General features: G+C 32.6%; 1 protein-coding gene across 1 annotated transcript in view; it reads right to left on the bottom strand.

Annotated features, from left to right (window-relative positions):
* The window catches only part of alpha-Man-IIa (alpha-mannosidase 2), an 80,873-nt gene that overhangs the window by 43,456 nt on the left and 14,601 nt on the right, over window positions 1-22,816 (bottom strand). Inside the window, exons 3-6 of the mRNA XM_080175031.1 lie at window positions 10,015-10,133; window positions 9,497-9,583; window positions 9,059-9,159; window positions 7,889-8,043 (exon numbers count right to left, since the gene is read on the bottom strand). Of these exons, the coding sequence (XP_080031157.1) occupies window positions 7,889-8,043; window positions 9,059-9,159; window positions 9,497-9,583; window positions 10,015-10,133 (462 nt within the window). The remainder of the gene's footprint in view (window positions 1-7,888; window positions 8,044-9,058; window positions 9,160-9,496; window positions 9,584-10,014; window positions 10,134-22,816) is intronic.

The following is a 22,816-nucleotide window of genomic DNA, read 5'->3' as shown; positions in this document are numbered from 1 at the left end:
TCTGGTATTAATTATTTTATCTTTATTTTAATACTCATGGAAAATGTCTGCAATACAATTAGGGTTGGCAATCCGGATCCGGAATCCGCCCAATTTTTGGCCAATTTTGGAATCCGAATTCGGATCCGGAATCCGTTTTTTAATAGCGGATTCCGGATTCTTATTTGGTAGGCTAAAATTAGCGTCTTGAGTTTTTTCTTTCAACTCCTCCTCTTTGAAGGCAAAGATTTTCATCATTATATATAATATCTTTTAACATCTGGTTCGATTCTCGGAAGTGAATTATAGAGAACACCATGAACATTGATTTTTAGGAAATATGTAGCACTTAATTTTAAAAAAATTTTCAAAAATCCTTTTAAAATATTGCTAGAATCCGGAATCCGCCAAAAATAAAAATCCGGAATCCGCCAAAAATAAGAATCCGGAATCCGCAAGGAATCCGCCACTTTAAGAATCCGGAATCCGAATCCGGCCCAAAAATTCGACGGATTGCCATCACTAATTACAATACTTTACATAATTTTTCCGTATGGCTGAGAACCAGTTCTAATCCAGTGGATATTAATCGGCTTCAAAGCCATACAGTAACACAATTATATCTTTTGTAGATTAAAATTATTGGTAGAAAAACTTCAACACTGCTAGTTTGAATCAACCAAACAAAAGGGATAGTTTCACGAAGTGCATTTAAAAAAAAATAGTGAACTGTAAGTTTTTTCTATTTTAAATAACGTAGTAGTGCATAATATAAAGTTATTGATTAAAATTAAAAGATTTGACCAGGGATTTTCCTTAAAAAATGAGTTTTTCATTTTTATTTTTAACTTCGTTGCATGTTATATATGGCAAAAACTTTTTTGTCATAAATACAACTTTAGATAGCATTTACTAGTTAAAACTTTTTATACAACAAAATACACATAACAAAGAATGACCAATAAAATATTTAATATAGTATTTAGAGTAGTGATCTTTTTATATGTCTTAGTAGAATATATTAGGCATTTGATAGATATGATTGTGATAAAGAATTTTAACATTGACCTGACCGAACTTTTTTTATTTGACAATATCTAAAAAAGTTAGTGATTTGCAACATAAATTACATGAGAATGGTCTTTTTATATATATATACTAGCGGCTACGCCCCTAGAGGCCTCTAGGAGGCACTTGAGGAGGAGAGAGTCTAATTTAATAACCCAATTTCTTATTTTAGATTTTAAAAGAAAAATTAAAAAAAAAAAAAAATTTCTTGGGGGGGGGGGGGGGCGAAATTTTTTTATTTTTTTTTTTTTTGGGGGGGGGGGGGGTGCCCCCCCCTAATTTTTAATTTTAGTAAAAAAAAATTTTAAAAATTTTTTTTCGGGGGGGGATTTTTCATTTTTTGGGGGGGGTTAGGTGTGTCCCACCCCCAAGAAAATAGTTATAAACCTTCACGGGACCTATGAGAAGCTACCCTGTTAAGGAGAACCCGATCGGTTCAGCGGTTAGCGAGATCCTTCGGTACAGACACACAGACACACAAACACACAGACAAACAGACATCCTGTTACTTTAGTATAAGGATATATATATATATGTTGTATGGTTAGTTGGTATTTCCGAGTGAGATAATGTGTATATTGTAAGTAAACCGGACGGTTTTCTTTATTTTTTAAAAAGAATCTATTGAAAACCTGTCCTATAATGAACCGGACGTTATTTTTTATGTTTTTAAGTAACTTGTCCCAAGGGGAACCCATGTTCAATTTTTTTATAACTCTTGTGAAATATGTGGAAAAAGATTCTCTGATATTGGTGTTTTGGCTATACATATTTGGAAAAAAATAGACCATTCTCATGTAATTTATGTGGCAAATCACTTTAACTTTTTTAGATATTGTTAAATAAAAGAAGTTTGGTCTGGTCAATGTTAAAAATTCTTTAACATATAATCATATCTATCCAATGCCTAATACATTCTACTAAGACATATAAAAGTTCACTACTCTAAGTACCTTAACTCTTTAAATACACTTCGTAGAACTATCCCTTTAATAGAAGTAATGAGAGAACTTATAAAACGTTGGATAGTATTTATTTCCTGAAAAACAAACTAATCAAATTACTTCCTATTTGATCTTGATAATATATAATGAATAAATCTAGTTTTTTTTTAACAGTTCCTGACTACAAATAGATTATTTTTACATATTTATTATATTTTCTTATTAAAGGAGACTATGAACGAACGAGAGGAAGGGATTCTAAGAACCTTCCAGCAGTGAATATAAATATTTTTGTGTGAATATACTAGGGTTATGTTCAATATAGTTATACTAACAAAAAGAATTAAGTTTCACCATGGTTTTATATGAAAAATTAATTTAAAATTTTAAGCATTTTTTTATGTTATGTTATATCATTAAATAAAATAACACGCCAAAACATAATTAAATGCTGTAAATTACAAAAGTACACTAATAAAACTGTTTACAATAATACAAGTTGCCATCTCTTTTTCTAAATGAACATTTTTCAATGAAAAAGTTTACTTTTGTGTCACATCAGTTTGAACTCAACAAAACATTTGATGATATATAGCCAAAATGAACAATGTGCATCCCCAATGATATACAAAATGACCTATTCTGTAGAATACTATTAGTGGTTGAATCGTTTGTACAAAATGAATCAAACAATCAATATTTAATAGACCCCCCCACCCCCACCTCCGCCCTGACTTGTGTATTATAGTACAAGGCGTTTTTTGTATCTTTTAACTTTTTCACTGCGTTTTTATCTTTTATCGATTTATTACCCTAGAAGTTCAAACAAATATAATAATCTGTCAAACTCAAAAGGAATTTCTAGCAGACAAATATTTTTTTTTATATTTCCTCAAACAAAGCTTTTTACTTTGGTTTAATCCCATTTAACAGAAATCAGCTCTTCCATACCAAAATGTATAAACTTTCTAGACTATAAAATGGTTGTATTGTTTCTACACTGTCTTCCTATTAGTCCAATTAAGGAATTGTATATCTAGAAAGAGTTCTCATTGGTCCACTCTAGGAATTAATCCTCAAACGGTGTTCCTATTGGTCTAATTAATTAAGGGGGGGGGGGGGGAAGTTCTGACACTTTTGCGTAAACAGTGATTATAGGCTTTGTCTTTGGACTGAGAGGATAGGTTATTAGGGATAAAATCATTCTTATATGATGAATTTCCCCCAGATTTAAGATTTTTTTGGATAGGTTCCAGGTTCCGGAGCTCCAGGCCTCCAGGTGGTATCTGTACAGGTAAAAATGAGAAATTTTTTTTTTTTTTAAGAGTCAGATGTCAGCTTCCGAGACAAAATATGTACCTATGTTTTTTCTTCCAACATGTGAATAATAATCAAAAAGAAGCATATTTTGTTTTTTAAGTTAACCTTTAACTCTTCAAAAAAAAATCTTTTATTTAATTTTTACCTGTACAGAGACCACCTGGAGGCCTGGAGCTCCGGAACCTAGAGGCCTATCCAAAAAATCTTAAATCTGGGGGAAATTCATCATATAAGAATGATTTTATCCCTAATAACCTATCCTCTCAGTCCAAAGACAAAGCCTATAATCACCGTTTACGCAAAAGTGTCAGAACTTCCCCCCCCCCCCCTTGCTCCTGTACTGTGTTTCTATTGGTTGGTTCAATTTAGGAATTGTTCCTACACTGTGTTCCTATTGGTCAAATTTAGGAATTGTTCCTACATCATCATCATTGCCTTTTAGTTCTCGGCAGAACGTAGGCCATGCACAATGGTTCTCCAATCTTCCTTTGTTTGGGCACGTTTTGAGGCAGTGCTGAAAGATGGAATTTTCTTATCTTTCAGTTCACTTAAGAGTTCCCTCCTCCAGGTTGTTTTTGGTCTACCTGGTTTCCTCTTTCCTATGTGGGGGTTCCAAGTCAAGGCTTGATTGGTTATATCATCATGCCCTTTCCTTAGAGTGTGCCCCAACCATCTCCATTTTCTCTGTTTTATTGTCAGTTTAATGTCTGACATATCACTGCGCTCTAGAAGCTCAGCATTTGTGATCTTATTTGGCCAAAAGATCTTGTGGATTCTTCTGAGACATTTATTGACATATGTCTGTAGCTTGGAGACCACTGCTGTGTTTAGGAACCAAGTTTCAGCCCCATACAGTAAAACAGAGAGAACATTTGACTTGAACAGTCTTAACTTGGTCTTTATGGAGATGTTGTTGGAATTCCAAATTTTTGTTCAGGCTGGCAAAGGCTGTCCTAGATTTGTTAATTCTAGCTTTAACATCTGTTAAAGTGCCTCCAGCTTCATCAATTTTACTTCCAAGATACTCAAAACAATCTACATCCTCAAGAATTTGGTCTCCAATAGTAATTGGTTCTTGGGAATTTGCATCTAATCTGAGTATTTTGGTTTTAGGAACATTTATTTCTAGTCCAATTTTCTTGGAGGTTTCAGCTATCCTGTTAGTCCTTCTTTGCATTTGACCTCTATTGCTTGTTAACAAAACAATATCATCAGCAAAGTCCAGATCTCCTAAATATTTGGGATTGCCAAATAGCTCCCAGCGAATGCCATCATTACTTTCACAGTTCTTCATGATCCAGTCAATGGCAAGGAGGAAAAGGAAGGGAGAAAGAAGGCATCCTTGTCTGACGCCTGTTACAATCTCAAAAAAGGTTGATAGTTTACCTTTATACATTACATTTCCACCTCCTTTATGATAGATAGCTTTAATGATATTGATTATCTTTTCTGGAATGCCATAGTGTCGGCAGATTTTCCAGAGAGATCTTCTGTCTAAAGAATCAAATGCTTTTTTGTAGTCAATGAAGTTTACAAAAAGCTCAGAGTTCCATTCCTTGGATTGCTCTATGATGATTCTTAGAGAGGTTATCTGATCAATAGTGGAACGGTTTGGTCTAAATCCAGCCTGATTAGGTCTTAGCTTTTCATTAACCTTCTTCTTTATTCTATTAAGAAGAATCTTACTAAGGATACGGCCAGGTACTGAAAGGAGCATTATCCCTCTGTAGTTTCCACATTGGGTCAAGTCTCCTTTTTTGGCTAGTATTGAGATATGTCCATTCTTCCAGTCCTCTGGGCATAACTCATCATTCCATATCTTTGTGATCAAAGGTAGGAATGTCTCAGCAGATGTATCTAGGTCTGCTTTTATGACCTCAGCTGGGATGTTATCAGGTCCAGCGGCCTTGTTATTTTTCAAACTTTTAATGGCCTCCTTGATTTCCAATAGATTTGGCGCTCGACAGTCAATGTCAAGTGCATCTGAGGGTGGAATCTCAGTTTCTTCCTCTGGAACTGGAAGATTCAGCAGTTCAGTGAAGTGCTCTGCCCATCTATTTAGAATATCTTCATCAGTTTTAAGGAGTGAACCATCCTTGTCCCTGATGTGTGATCCTGATTTGTGTACTTTACCTGCAATGCTCTTAGTAATCTCATAGACATCTTTCATTCTATTTTGATTAGCAGCATTTTCTGCTTGCATAGCAAGGTTTTCCAAGTGTTCTTTTTTGTCAATTCTGACACTTCTTTGGATTTCCCTGCTAAGCATTTTATACAGGTCTTTATCTTCTGGAGAGTTACTAGAGAGTGTCTTTTGTCTTACCTCTCTTCTTTGATCCATGAGATCAATGGATCTTTGAGTGATCCACGGCTTTTGGTTAGCCTTTTTGAAACCTAATTTTTCTTGGCTAGTATCATTATAAACTTTTTTGATACCTTGCCAAATATCTTCAACTCCATCATCCTCTTGAAGAGTCAACAACTCAAATCTGTTCTTTAGAGTGAGCTTAAACTCTTGTAGCTTTTCAGAGTTTTGAAGGGTTGTTAAGTTATATTTTTTCCTGGGGTTAGGCTTTGTGTCCTGCTTTTTAAATCTAAGCCGAACTTTAGAAGATAGAAGATAATGGTCTGAATTAACATCAGGTCCTCTTTCAACCCTGACATCAAGGAGAGACCCTTTAAAACGTCTAGATATACAGATGTGGTCTATCTGATTAAAGGTTCTTTGATCTGGTGATCTCCAGGTGGCAGTATGAATCTTCTTGTGTTTAAAGATGGTTCCACCAATGACAAGTTTGTTTTCAGTACAAAAACTTACAAGTCTATCACCATTGTCATTTTCCTTGCCATTACTTAAGCCTAGGCCATATCTGCCCATGACTTCTTCTAAATTCTCATTATTACTCCCCACTTGAGCATTGAAATCTCCTAGGAGCATGGTCAGGTCCTTCTCTTTATAACCATTCTTAAATACAGAGTCAAGCTGGTCATAAAATTCGTTTTTGACCTCTGTATCTGCTTGTTCTGTAGGAGCATATGCTACTATTATTCTCAGTTTGATGTTTTTATCTGAGGATTTGAAGTAAGCCTCCATGATTCTTGGACCATGGGGTTGACAACTGATCATGGCCTGCTCTGCTTGCTTGGTCAGCATAAGAGCCACCCCTTGGTTATGTCCTAGATCCTCATTCATATGGCCTGAGTAAAGTATTTTCAAGCCAGAATGATGTTTAAACTCTCCATTATTTGTCCACCTTGATTCGGTGATAGCCAGGATATCAACCCTGGCTTTAAGCATTTCTCGGCAAATGTTTTCTGTCTGGCCTGACTGAAACATTGTCCGAACATTCCAGGTGCAAATTTTTGCTGGTCTGCGGGAATTCAGAATCATCCGCCTGACTGGTCCTTTAGCGGTTTCCCAGCCAAACATCATATTGTTGTTTCCAACCTCTACTTCGTTCCCGAGCCCAAAGTTAAATTGGTCTTTACTTTGTGCAGATTGAACGTGAGCAGGTTTTTTCTAGGGAAGGATTGTTAGCCCCACCCAAACCCCCTGAACTGGGGGAAGTGACCAGAATTCAGTCTGGCATCTACCCTAGGACCTTTCCAGCACAGTAGGACTCTTCTGGTGTAGCTCCTAGGATCATTGATGCACGGTGCAGGATGGACGGCGTGCACGTAACTGGTCTCCCATCCCTACACTGTGTTCCTATTGGTCCAATTTAGGAATTGTCCATACACTGTGTTCCTATTGGTCCAATTTAGAAATTGTTCTTAACACTGTGTTACTATTGGTCCATAGTTCCTGCACTGCGTTCCTATTGGTCTATTTATGGAATTGTTCATCTAGACTGTCTATATTTAATAGAATAACTGATCTAATTAAAACTGAAGCTGCTGTAGAAAACTCAAACAAAAGTTGAATAGCTGAACTTCGTTATATTCATTTTAATTTGATATTATTTCTTCTCAAAAACAAAAGATTAAACAACAGGATATAATTAGAAAAAATGAAAATCCGATGAAAACCAGTTAAGAAATACGATTTTTATGATTTCTATTTCATTTTTCAGTATTGTTCAAAATCTGGTTTTAATATAGCGGATAATGATCGCTATTCATCGCATTGTATTCTAGACAGCTTTCTGCTGATATCAAAATAAAGAAATATTAAATGAAAAGGGATAAAAGGCCCGAACAAACAAAACTGGTAGGTATTAATTTTGTCATTTTTATTCTATTATTCATCGAAAATTTTCTACAATTTGATACGATACAGGATTTTTCAGTATTGCTCAGGAACCAGTTGTCATACAGTTTTTGAAGCGATACTGGATAATATCCGCTGGATTAAAACTAGTTCTCAACTATACCAAAAAAAATAATATAGAGCATCGTATTACGGACAGTTTTTCACGAATACTAATATAAAAATCAGAAGATTAATACCAGTTTTGTTAGCCAGGGCAAACAAAACTGGTTTTGAAATTATAATTCTACATTTTGCTATCCAAAGAAAGCTGTCTATAATACAATGCGATTATAATCCATATCTAAAAATTAAAAACGTTAGGTACCTTCTTAACGGAGTAATGTGTTCGCTGTATTAACATATTATCTAGGCCGGCTCTCTTCAGAATATATGCCATGGTTGGCGACATACCAAACGGATCAATGGACCAACCGTTGTTGGGGCGGTAGCCGTTTAGGTTCTGGTCGCACCATTCGTGCCCTAGAAAAAATGGAATCAGGTAGAAATCAATCTATCAGTAAAATCTATTAATCAATTTGTCTATCTATCTATTAAAATATTTCTATCTATCCCAAAATCTATCTATCTATTTATCCATTTATAAGTTTCTATCCATCTTAAAATCTATCTAATTATCTATCCATTTAGTGATTCTTTCTTTATCAAAATCTATTCATCTATCTAGCCATTTATTTGTTTATACCTATCTTAAAATAGTATACAACTATCTATCTATCTAAATGTTTTTAACTTTCCTAAAATCTATCTAACTATCTACCTATCCATTTATATGTTTTTTTTTATCTATCCTATACCTGTAATTAACTGTTCAATCATGGCACTATAATGAGGATTAGCCTCATCAGACATGACCCAGCCTCCTGTCTGTCTAGAGATCTATTAATCTATATGCTCATACCTGTAATTAACTGTTCAATCATGTCACTATAATGTAGATTAGCCTCATCAGGCATAACCCAGCCTCTTAGTTGTCTGTCCTTCTGTCTATAAATCTATCTATCTATCTGTTCCTACCTGTAATTAACTGTTCAATCATGGCACTATAATGTGGATTAGCCTCATCAGGCATGACCCAGCCTCCTGGTTGTCTGTCTGTCTATAAATCTATCTATCAATATGTTCCTACCTGTAATTAACTGTTCAATCATGGCACTATAATGTGGATTAGCCTCATCAGGCATGACCCAGCCTCCTGTCTGTCAGTCCTTCTGTCTGTCTATAGATCTATCAATCTATCTGCTTATACCTGTAATTAACTGTTCAATCATGACACTATAATGTGGATTAGCCTCATCAGACATGACCCAGCCTCCTGTCTGTCTGTCCTTCTGTCTGTCTAGAGATCTATTAATCTATATGCTCATACCTGTAATTAACTGTTCAATCATGGCACTATAATGTGGAGTAGCCCTATCAGGCATGACCCAGCCTCCTGTTTGTCTGTCTATAAATCTATCTATCTATCTGTTCCTACCTGTAATTAACTGTTCAATCATGGCACTATAATGAGGATTAGCCTCATCAGGCATGACCCAGCCTCCTGTAACTATCTCTAACCTGCCCTCTTCCAACAATCTACAAATATTAGAAGACATTTAATGCAGCATGATTAATACCCAGGAAGGATGGGGACATTGGGCTGTTTTTTACACTAGTTCCCAAAGTTTTATAATAACGTATCTTATTTTCAATGATTTTACAACTTTGTGGGGACTTTTTGTGAGTTTTAATTGGTTGGTTTGGGGATGTACATCAATCGATCGGGCATTGTCTTATTCCTTTTTATTCCTGGTCTGCACTGATAACCCCCACCCCCAAATTATTTTCAATTTATTTCAAAACAATTAGTGGGAGTTTATGTGCTCGAATAGGAACTTTGAGGGAAGCAGCCGACATTTTATATTTTTTTTACCTAATTGTTGCCTGGCGGACTGAGCTTGGCTGTTCCTCCCACCACAGGGCAAAATAGGAAATCTCCGCCCATATGAAAGTCATATCTTAATATTGTAAAACATTTTTTTTTAAAAGAAAGAAAGCAATAAAAGAGAGCAATAAGTATTAAATCCTCTTGTAAAAGAAACAGTAACCGACAGACATACAGATATGATGAAAGAATTATCGATTACATGCGCTTATGTAATAGTAATCTGTACTATAATTTCAACAGTCTATCTTCAATAGAAGCCAAGAAAATCACACTTCCTCCATAGACTTGTAGACTGACCAGACAAAGTAAATTATAATTCATAGGCACTACTAAGTCTACAAAGATCATCTTGGGGCTCTGTTTTCAATGGGCAAGGACCCAGAATACTAGCCTAAAACCTTTCTAAGGCTTGAACCTAAAGATAAAATATTTTAAAAACCATATTATATTAACAAAAATATATTAGTTGTGTTTTTTCTTTCTTTAAAAAGAATGTTTTTCCTGTGTATTTCTGAAGTTTCGCTATGACATTGTTCAATATTTTGTTCGTCTGATCTCGGTAATATGTTTCGAAAGTTTTGATCCACCCGGGGTCATTGTGAGAGTGGGGAATCACAAACACCTAGACAAAACAAGGATGACAATATCTAAAAGTGGAAAAACGCGAAAAAAATCATGTATGTTAATTTGGACTAGGATTTCAGTGTATTTGTTGAAATCAAGACTAGAAATATCACGAAACCTTTCTCGCGTATGTTGACATGTAATGCCAACATTTTGTAGTCCATTAATTCATTAACCTTATAACTAACTCCAAATATACATCCTAAAATGTGACTTAAACAAGGCATCTGACATGGATGGGAATACAGACAAAAGATTTAAAAGATTTTCTTTATCCAATTTTTTAAAAGGGAGAGATAGGTTGTGCTAAAATTCCGTAAAGGTTGTGAGTTTTAAGTTAAAACCAGTAATAAAACGATAAAAATATATGTTAACTTAAAAAATAATTTTTTTGTCTACAGGTAGTTCTTTTCAACAAGAAATACACATATTTAGAGAATATTATTGTTCTACAACTGTTTTTAAGCCATAAAACTCACACCTTTACGGACTTTCAGCACAACCTACCTCTCCCTTTATATTTTGTACCTTGACTGACAGACATAAGGACGATGTAAATTATAAATTACATGCTGGATTCTAATGGGTATAAGGAATCATTATAAAAAATCAACCGACTATCTTGAATAGTAGCTGAGAAAATAACATTTCTGTTACAGACTGACTGACAGATGGACAAAAGTGAAATATAGAGTGGCTTTGCTGCTAAAAATCAAATTTGAAAAGAAATAATCTTTATTTAATTCGTGCGTCAATGTTACAGCTTCTTTATATAAAACTAGGGGCGATAACTCTCGGGAGGGTGGTGGTACCCTCCCTCAAAATAGTTAAAAACCTTCCCAGGACATATGAGAATCTACCCTGTTAAGGAGAACCCGATCGGTTCAGCGGTTAGCGAGATCCTTCGGTACACACAGACAGACAGACAGACACACAGACCGACAAACATCCTGTTACTTTAGTATAAGGATTTGATTTGTTTAAAATAATTTGACTAATTTAATGAAATGATGTCAGTAAAATGAACAAAAAAGGAGAATAGTTTTTTCTCGCATCGTATTATAAACAGCTTTCCACGGATATAGAATGTACAATTATAAGATTAAAACCAGTTTTTTTAGCCCCGAGGTGCCGAAGTTCTAATCAAGTTCTAAAACTGAAAGTATGTCCTGAAAGAGAATCTTGAATTTATTTAATTTTATAGTTTACATACAAATTTGTTTATATCTTCTAGTTAATTTTATTCTGAAAGTTTCTATGTTCGTTTGTTCTAGCGCTTATTTCAGAGCTCTTCTTTTATGTATGTTGTCATCCTTGTTATATTTTGTTTTAAAAATTATGTAAATAGGGTAGTGCGGGGTTATTCCGGTCAATTTTTTGCTTCAACTTAAAAAAAAACATACTTCCCAAAAACTTTTTCCGGTTTTTAAGAGTGCAAATGAAAGATATGGCAATAACGAAGAAGCCTGTCTTGGTCCCGTTAAGATCTCGCAACTAGAAGTCGGTCAAAAATCGGTTTAAAGGGCGGCGGTTGGCCTATACCGGAATAACCCCACCGGTGGGGCTGTTTCGGTCAGTTGACTTTGGGGGGGTGGAACACCCCCTTAAAATATTTTTTTTTAACATTTTAAACTATGAGTAGAAAGCTGAGGTCATTAGCTTTCTAACGGTACTAGTCGCATGCAGATCAGACAATTTTTTGACAACATTTTCCCCATTTTACAAAAGTCGGTAAAATCGCAAAAAAAACATCAATTTTTTTCATGCAAACTTTAAAAAAAAAATCATACTTTTTATTATATGATTAGGTTTTTTTTAAGCTTTATACATAAATTAGAGGCAATTTCTGATTTGCAGGTTTTGGAATTTCTTGAAAAAAGTGATTTTTTCCCCAAAAATTTTTAATATTAAAAATCCTGCCAGTTTTGACAGCAGTTTTTGATACATTTTTTCTTGTCTCAAATTGGCTAGGATTGACCTACAAGGGTGGTTAAGGTGTCTAAAGATGCAAAATTACATGCCTGACAATTAACTCGAAATGATATGGGGTCTAACTCTAATATTTGAACACATTTTATGCAACAGGAATTTTGAAAATACAAAATCTTAAATATGTACTCTAAATCTTGGAGATAGAACCCATATCCTGGGGAGTTTTTGTTAGGACATGCAAAGAGCTTTCTATAGACACCTTAAACACCTTTCTAGCCTAGTCCTAGCCGATTTGACATAAAAAATCCAAACCGCGCAAAAATCGCGAACACCCTCTTATACGAAAAAGATGCAAGGGTTTCATATGGAATTTTAAATCTTCTAGCGGTCTTTCTAATAGAAATACCCCTTCTTACATGAGCCAATGCAGCTGATACATCTTCAGGCAATTATTTAAGGCGTTCCTTTGGGTGATATACTCTTCCCATTACTATAAAAATGTGTCTGAAAAATTTTAAATGTCTTTACAAATTGAAAAGCTTAGACAACAAAACATGACATAATACAAGCAGTAAAATGACTAGTAATGTACATCACACAACAGGCAAGGCAATGATTAAAGCTTAGGTCATGCATTTAGGTTGTTTATGCTTCCAGATCACCTAAATAAAACATTAGGGTATTATACAGTTATAAATACAGTAATAAAAAAAAAGTAAAAAAAGTGACTGGAATAGACCATTTTTTTTAGACGAAAATTTTTTTTTGAAAAAATCAAGTTAGAACACCGCCTCCAATTGCAAACGATAAATGAATGCCATATCTTTCATTTTACAAAAACCCGGAGGTCGCTAGGACTTACCATTTTTTCACAATTTTAGGTTGAACATGGCCTATTTTGAAATTTTTTTTTTGCAATTTTTTTGCAACTTTTTGAGGGCAAAAAAATCATAGAAGGAGTGATCTGACAAAAATTTGCTGAAGTAAAAAATGAAAGTATAGGCAATAAACTACAACTTTTCTAAAGATCTCTCGCAAACGTTTAGAACACCGTTAAAAAACGGTTTCAAAAAAGTTGGTTGTTTGACCGGAATTGTACCCCCCGACCGCATTAACCCCGCACTACCCTACACACATATAATACATATTTGAATATAAAATATTTAATAAAAGTTAAATAATATTATTTTTACATAACAGCCAAAATACAGAAAAAGTTAAAAACTTTAATAACTAGGTTTTACCACACAAAGACTCAAAATTAAAATAAAATAACCTAAAACCATTCCGGGACCTTTGTGATACTTCACTGAAATGAAGAACTCAATCAGTTCAGTTGTTAGTAAGATCTAAACGTAAAAATAAACAAAAAACCTTACTACTTTATACATTGATTCTTTATATTATACATTTAATTAGGTTTTTAATTAGTACCTTTAATGCCATAAAACTTTATTGACTAAAACAGATTTTTTTCGGTTTCTAGGTAACATCCATGGTGATATGAGCCTCTTTAAAATATTTTGAGTAAAGAAACATATTTAAACACAATGACCTCATTATCATGTTACAATTAATTAAGTAAATTTGTATGAGGAATCGAGGACGTGCTACTTATCATAGATCAGATTAAAACACAAAATTTGCAGGATTTGTACGAAGAGAGAGGTGACATTAAAGTGTAAATAACAATAATACCCATAGTTTAATAAAAAGTTTTCCTATTCATTGACTTAAAAACTTTAAGTGCTATGATTACATATTGATTGTATGGTACTAACTTGCAGAATTGAATCTTTACAACAATAAATTTAATATACAGAAGGAGTAATTTTGAAAAAATCATTTGGGATATACTTTTTTAAAGTTCTTTCAGAGTCTAAACATAAAAGACTTGTTTACAGTGTTCTCATTAGACTCCAAACATTTATATTGTCGGAAAAAATTACCTAAGTTAAATCTTGCATAAGACTTTTTATGTATTCATTTTATATCCAAGCATTTTATTATGATGGGGGAAAATGAGGGCCCTTAAAGTTTTGAGGGGGGTAATATAATGTATATTTTAATATTTTGCATGGGATTCATATTGAGGGGTTACAATGTTTGAGGGAGTTAAACACCTCTTTACCCCACCCTTGGATGTCATTGGTGACATGTTAATGTGAATTTTTTCTTTCTTGTTTCCTAGAATTATTTTTAAAAGCAAAGCTTTTTATGATTTGGGTCTGCACATCTGTCCATTGGTACATAACAGAATCTTGTATTTACATAATTTTGCATTAAGTTTATAGGTATAAAACTTTGTTTATAGTTTTAAAATAATATTCTGCTTGTTAAGTGTTTATGTTTGTTTGTTCTACCATTTGATTTTAAAGCTTTGCTTTTATGAATGTTGTCATCCTTGTTTTTTCCTTGTTTATTGCACTTTTAAAAGCTTTCTGTCAGGTTCAATTATAGGAAATGCAAATATATCTTCGCAGTGTATATATTATGAATATCGGAGCCGGCTCTAACATACTCTTTTGGGATTTGGGAGCCGATTTTTCTTCAATTCATAATGTAAGTGTAATATGACACCAGGGCCATGAGAATGGAATGTTGAATTCATATTGTACTAGCTCCGACTTTGGCTCCAGACATTTACAATATAGATTTTACTTCTTATTTTAAAAATATTGCATAAAAAAACACTAAACTTTGCCTTTTTTTCCATATCTATATCAATATCTGTCTATCTATCTATCTATCTATCTATCTATCTATCTATCTATCTATCTATCTATCTATCTATCTATCTATCTATCTATCTATCTATCTATCTATCTATCTATCTATCTATCTATCTATCTATCTATCTATCTATCTATCTATCTATCTATCTATCTATCTATCTATCTATCTATCTATCTATCTATCTATCTATCTATCTATCTATCTATCTATCTATCTATCTATCTATCTATCTATCTATCTATCTATCTATCTATCTATCTATCTATCTATCTATCTATCTATCTATCTATCTATCTATCTATCTATCTATCTATCTATCTATCTATCTATCTATCTATCTATCTATCTATCTATCTATCTATCTATCTATCTATCTATCTATCTATCTATCTATCTATCTATCTATCTATCTATCTATCTATCTATCTATCTATCTATCTTTCTATCTATCTATCTATCTATCTATCTATCTATCTATCTATCTATCTATCTATCTATCTATCTATCTATCTATCTATCTATCTGTCTATCTATCTATCTGTCTATCTATCTATCTGTCTATCTATCTGTCTATCTATCTGTCTATCTATCTGTCTATCTATCTGTCTATCTATCTGTCTATCTATCTATCTATCTATCTATCTATCTATCTATCTATCTATCTATCTATCTATCTATCTATCTGTCTATCTATCTATCTATCTATCTATCTATCTGTCTATCTATCTATCTATCTGTCTAACTATCTATCTATCTATCAATCTATCTATATCTATCTAGCTATCTATTTATTTGTCTGTCTCTTTATCGATCTCTATCTATCTATCTATTAAGCTTTTTGTCTATCTATCTATCTAAGGAAGTGATAATCTGTGTCTGTCTCTACTAAAAAAATGACCTCTTCCCCTCACAATTTTTTGTTTAAAAATTGATATGAAAATGGGGTAATCAACTTCCCCCCCCCCCCAAAAAAAAAATTACCATCATTTTACTTTTTCTTTTAGAGTTTAACTCCCTCCCCCCACCTGAAATGCCCTAAGAAAGCCTCTAGGGGAGTAGCCGCTAGTATTAAGATAAAAAGCTGAGAAAATAAATATAAATAAGCATAAATATTTCATTGCAGAGCTACTCTTTAGCTTTTTTTATCATTCTAAATATATTTCTTTATAACTGGTCTATATATCTGTCTATATTTAAATAGAGGGGAAGGGAATTAGTATTAAATAGTTATTTTATCTGAAAGCTCAATATTTACTTGTATCTAAACCTTGAAAAGCAATAATCAAAGTAAGACCTAGCTAATGTCTTTGCATGGCCTCTATAATCTAAATCAAATCTATTATAATATCAATTTAGAATTTATCAAATCTTATTTTCTTTAGTTATGCTATAGATAATGATATGATTGTCCTTGTTGGATGCATAGTTTAATCTTCGCGTGGGACATTTAACGAACTTTCCCTTAGATCTTATGTAAATTGAGATAACAGAATAGAGTGTGCATAGAAATTGTTGACATCCCACTTAATGAAATCATCCTCTACCATTATTTTTAATTGTAGATGAAAATCGTTTGAAAAGCCTTCATAAAACATATTGTACACGTAAAAGTTTTCTTTTAAAAAGATGAATTCTGGCTTACTATCGTTTAGAACATAATCTAAAAATAATGCAAGTTAATGTATAAAATATGATAGAAAAACACAAAAATTGAGGGCATGTTCTGTTGAACTTATTATATTACATTTTGAACATAAATTTGATTCAGCTAACTTAAATTTGTAAAGTTTATTTCTACTATTTAGAGTTCTATTCATTTGTTCAAGATAATTGGCATGTTAAATATTTTTTTAATGAAATATTAAGCATTTCTTTGTTTGGAATACATAACTGATCACTTACTCTAGTTTTTAATGCAGGTAGCTCACATGAGTTTTTATTTCTATAAATTAGTTTAAAATGAAGAGAGAAAACAGATTTGTTCTTTAAAAAAACTGTTCCAATTGGAATCAAAAGTTGTTTTGCTCTCTTCATGCTAAACACACAATCTCTAGGAAAAGCTGTTTTTGTTGACTCTACTAGTTTACTCAATTTATTTATTCAAGAAACATCTCTAATTGTATTTGATAGATCAGATTTTATGTATGGCAAAAATAATACTTTATCATCAATTTTTCTTGTTTCAAATATGGAAGCAATGGTTAGCTTTTTAGCTTTAAGTAATACATTTTAATCATGTTTATTAAAAGGTGTTGAAATATAAGCAAAATTTGATGAGATAATGGGGGATTGAAAGAAAGTGATTGGTTCATGCTCTAAATCATAAAAAACTCGCTTAGCTTATGAAAATAATTACCACCTGCACATGGATAAAGACTCTTAAAAAAATTTTTATGCTCAATGATTGTTTTATAACTAAATGTAGGTAACATTGCTTGAATGTTTAGATGTTTATGCTCTAAAATTAAGCTAATGGTAGTATCATTATGCTGAGAAGAAAATCTTAGACAATTCATAAAACTATTTAGCCATATTGAAAATGCTTGGGTGTCAGGTTTTAGAAAGTTCAAACCACCCTGAGTGAAATCTTGTTCTATACTATTTTGTGAAATATTATATCTGTATGATATTTTCCCATCAGGATTTCTATTAGACCATAAAAACTTTGAAATAATTTTCCAAATTGATTTACAATATTTGTTTTAAAAGAGAAGTTTTTCTAGAATTAGGGTCGGTCCGCCTGTCTGTACGTCCGTCTGAAACGGTTAGCTTTTTCCAAAAAGTTTTAAATTTTTTCTTTTAAATATATACTAAATAAAATTATATATATAATATGTGATCAATTTGTTGTTCATATTATATTTCAGAATCAATTTCAGAATAAATATTTTTTTACTTCACTTTTATTTTTTTTAAAGCGAAGATTTTCTATAATTAAGGTCAGTCAGTCCATAACGGATAGCCTTTTCGTTAATTTAGGCTTTTTAGAATTGTCCTAGCGATTTCAAACTTTGCATGATGATTCCTGTAGTAATTAGGTACGATTTAGAAAGCGTAGCAACTCTATAATCGTTACCAAAATGTCCGTAAACATGATCTAGATAGATAGATAGATAGATAGATAGATAGATAGATAGATAGATAGAAAGATAGATAGATAGATAGATAGATAGAAAGATAGATAGATAGATAGAAAAATAGATAGAAAAATAGATAGGAATATAGATGGATAGAATCAAATAAAAAGAAATAGCCTAAAATCTGTCTATATAACAATAGTAAGCTTCCCTGACAATTTAAGAATGAATAGTTGTACGAGCCGTTGGACATAAGCTCCCTATGTTCCCCTTGAATTAACCTTTACAGATCTAAGTAAACAAGAATGACAATATTCATAAAAACGAGGTTCAAGATATCAAAATATCAGACGAATATTGATTTAATCTTACAACCAATCATTATTACAAACTTTTGTGGTTCAGAGAATCATTTGAGGTAAAATACAATATCGGATTTGGAATCACCATTAATTATAAACTGTTAATGGCTTTGTTTTTTTTTATTTTTTTTTGTATTTTTTATTATTGAGGGTTTCCGTTTAAAAGTCAAAAGTTTCAATCTTTTTAAAAATAGTATTAAAGTAAGCCTAAACGACAATTGTATCGAAATATTGATCTGAGAGAGAACTTTTCAAAAGGAGATATGTTAGGCTTATTGAGCCGGACATTTAGAAGACTTAAACTCGTTGGTAGCTCAATCCTAGCTAAAATGAAATGAAAAACCTATACAAAATTTTCTGAGAGGCCAAAATTCTAATATGTGTTTTTGTATACGTTTTTCTTTGTCATTATGCGTCTTCAATTATGATTATCAAATTTATTCATTCTTTAGATTAAAATTATTGGTTAAAAAGTTGGAACATTTTAAAATTAAAGAAGCCAGTATACTTATCAATTTAAAAAAGAAGTACCCAAAGTTTTCACACTCTACATGTGTTAATGTTCTATGGTCCTTCGTTTTTAGAGCTTTGCTTTTATGGATGTTGTCATCCTTGTTTTCTTAACAGTAAAAGATAAATTTACACTTAATGCTCACTGATATAGAATCTTCACTGTCTATCTTCAATGGCAGCTGAGAAAATTGCATGTCCCCCATAGCGTTACAGACTGGCGGACTGATGAATAGACAAAGTAAACTAAAGAGAAGCTTCGCTACTAATAAATAAATTAACTTCTAAGATTGTTCTATGTTTCTTAACTCCTTAAATATGAAAAAAGTTTTAATTTATGATTTAAAAAAGAATGAATATTAAAAGGTTAAAAGTATTGTAATAGAGGGTCGTGGTACCCTCCCCTGAAATAGTTAAGAACCTTACAAGGACCTATAAAAAGCTACATTGTAAAAGAAAACCATCTCGGTTCGCTGGTTAGCGAGATCATTCGATACACACAGACAAAACAAACACACATACACACACTGTTACTTTAATATAAGTTATTTTAGTTAATAATTTTTTAAATTGAAAAATTTACACAAATTTACCAAAACAAGGATGACAACATCAGACAAAATAAATTTGTTGCAAAATAAATTAAATACTAAACATGCTTTCATCTCTAGGGTTGCTCTGTATCTAAAGGATAGAAAAGAGCTTCAAAAATAGCTTAAAACCAAGACTTAAATCTAAAATTTAAATAGCCCAAAACCATTACAGGACCTTTGGAATTACATACACTCAATTATTTTTAATATTTTCAAATAAATTAAGCTTTCTTAGAGGCAAAGTAGTCTGAAAATTATACTGGTGCTCAAAGTTTTGCAAACACATTATCTCGGATGTTCGCCCAAAATATTAGAAATAAGATGATTAAATTTTCCCTAGCTACCAAATTTTCTCATTTCTGCTAGGATAGTCTAAAACGTATCGAAATATTGGTTTTAGACGAGGGACTTTGGAATTATATCTCCCGCTCATTGAGACGGTTCTGTAGAGTATTTAACCTCGACTGTAGGTCAATCCTAGCTCAAATGAGAGAAAAAATAAAAGACGCATAAAAATTCGGGGTATGGCTCACTCAATTTGCTAGGATAGACCTACAGTCAATGTTAAATACTCTACAGAACCGGCTCAATGAGCCTAAGAGAAAACTTTGAATAACCCATAGTCTAAAGTCAATATTTCGATATGTTTTCCGGGGTAAGGCTCACTTTCAAATTTTCAAAAAATCAGAAAAAGTTTGGTCCAGTATCAAAAAATTAATTTTACACTAGGGGTTGTTTGGAATTATATCTCCAACTCATTGGGCCGGTTCTGTAGAGTATTTAACATCGACTGTAGGTCAATCCTAGCTCAAATGAGAGAAAAAAATAAATACGCATGAAAAATTCTTGGAATCTCAGAAACGCCTAATAATTTTTTGCAATATTTATTTCTCATTTCTGCTAGGATTGAGCTACAGGCGATGTTAAGTACTCTACAGAACGGTCTCAATGAGCTACACTTAGATATCCTAGGAACTCATAGTCTAAAATGAAGATTTCCATACGTTTTACAGAATAATCTAATTGGTGTATAGACATCTAAAATATGGGACCTTGTTGTCCTAGGAATCAATATTCCAAAAATCAGATCAATAGCATAAACATCATACAAATAAACGTTAAAAATCAGCTTGTTTTAAATGGACATTTGGTTTCTGGTAATGATCATAGAGTGGCTATGCTTTTAAAATTTTACATAATTATTATTGGAATCATCATGCAAAGTTTGAAAACAATTCAAAATTACAAACTGATGACCATGCAGACAGACCCTTATTAGAGTTTTCTTTAAAAAAAGGTTTTCTAATAAAAAAATTCAAACTGTATAATGTCATGGATCTTTAGGGATAAGACAAAAAATGATAATTTTAGTAACATCCAAATAATTTTACACGAAATTACCACACTTGTAGATGAAAAAATTATGTACAACCCCAAAGATGATACACAAAATAACCTGTTCTGTAGATTATGATTAGTGGTTGAAACGTTTAGTCACTCAACTTTATGAAAAGTCAAGAAAAATCCACAAAGTTGTTAATCCAACAATTAGTAAACTTTATTTTAAAATTTGGGGACTAGTGTGATAAACAATCCATTGTCCCCTCTCTCTCTCTCTTAGGTTAACACTAAAAATTTCAGCTTTCTATGAAATTGATATTTCCCCTTAGCCGTACAGATGGATGGACGGACAGACACACAAAGTTATTTATAGAGTAACATTGCTACTAAAAAGAATATAACATAAAAATATAACATAAAATGACATTTAAAGTTTTTTTATTACCAATTTGTTATAACTATAACTAGAGATCTAAAGGGATTAGACAATGGCCGATAAATTGATAAACATCCCAAATTATACACAAATTACCTAATTAGTGAGTGAGACGTTTGAACACACAACTCAATAAACCAGGCAATCAAAATTCCCGATAGGCCTTAAAATTATTAAATCAACGAATAAGAATACTTTGGGGACTATTGTCCCCTCTCTCTCTGCAGTTATTTCCTAATGTTCTTTGTGCGAGGGATGTAAATATAGCTTAAATCCACCCAGTAAGATATGTATAAAGCTGCCCTTAAAAGAACAACTAATTGAGTTCACCAATTTTCATGATTTTTAACTCTAGACAGAAAAAAAACTTATAAAATACTTCAAATTATTGAATATGTTTTAACTGAAAAAATTTAATTTTATCATAAAACAAGCAAAAATAAAGCTATCCGGCTAATTTTCTTGTTTTTCCTTGTAAGTTACCATAATAGAAGTTTAATGTGACCTTTGAGCCTCTTTTATAAAAACAGTACTCAAAGTTCGGAAGCCAACGAATAAGAAAATGTTATTGTAAAACTTTGAGGAAATCCATGTAAATATATTTGTTTGTTTTTTAATGCAAAATGTTTAAAACGAAGCTTTTCTAGAATATAGAGCCCCTATTTGATAGGGGCGCAGCCGCTAGTCTATTATACAAAGTAGAACGATGTCTGTCTGCCCGTCTGAAGCTTAAGATCTTGGTAACCACTGAATGGATTTGATATATACATTCACGGTATAAACCTAATGGTCCTGTGGGGGTTTTAAGCTATTTTCTTTGGGGGTGGCACACCTCGAAACCACCCACCCAAAAAATTGTTTTTAGGCAGTTACTACAAATAAATAAGCAGCACCAGAATACTTTTTTTTAAAATTACCTCTTGGGGCAAAGCCCCTAGATGCTAGGGGCAAATCCGCTAGTCTAGTATAAAAAGTAGTGCGATGTCTGAAGCTTAATATCTCAGTTACCAATGAACTGATTGAGCTCTACTCTTCAGGGAATGCAACTACTGGTCCTGTGATGGTTTTAAGTTATTTTCGTGGGGGTTCGGACACCCAAAACCCCCCAAAAAATGAAAAATATCCCCCCTCCAAAAAAATGAACTTAAAAAAGTAAGATTGACTAACCTGGCTAACCAATTAAGCTTGTAATTTTAAAATTTTCTACGTAGTTTAATTTAAATTACTATCATTCGCAATGAAAAACTTCTATCGGACCTAATCTAATTATAGAAAAGCTTTACTTTAACAAACTTTAGACACTTTATGTACAATTAAATTAAGCACAAATAATTTTAAACTTCTTTTCTTACAGTTTGTTTTTAGAATTAAAGCTACTCTATAACTAACTTCCAAACAAGTTCCAGTTGTGCACTTATAACCTCCCATTTTTAAAATTTTCTTAAATAAGTGGAGGTTGTTTTTTTGCCTAAATATGCCAACTTCTGGGGGAAGGCCCTATCCCAACGGAACCTGTACCTGATGTGCCCTAACCTATTACTCCTAATTTCAATTTATTAAAAGGTGGTTGGTTATCAATGTTCACTAGGGTAATTTGGGTGAAATTGTAACTCACTTTATCCATCTGTCTTTTCTGCCGCCTTTACGTTTAAGGGGAAATGTGAAATTCTCGGCTCTTATTTAACCATAGAGTT

Source organism: Acartia tonsa, chromosome 10 (genome assembly GCF_053477335.1).
Source record: "Acartia tonsa isolate MP-2025a chromosome 10, ASM5347733v1, whole genome shotgun sequence".
NCBI classification, from domain to species: Eukaryota; Metazoa; Arthropoda; class Copepoda; order Calanoida; family Acartiidae; genus Acartia; species Acartia tonsa.
The sequence above is the reverse complement of the archived record's forward strand: the minus strand, read 5'-3'. Positions and strand labels throughout refer to the sequence as shown.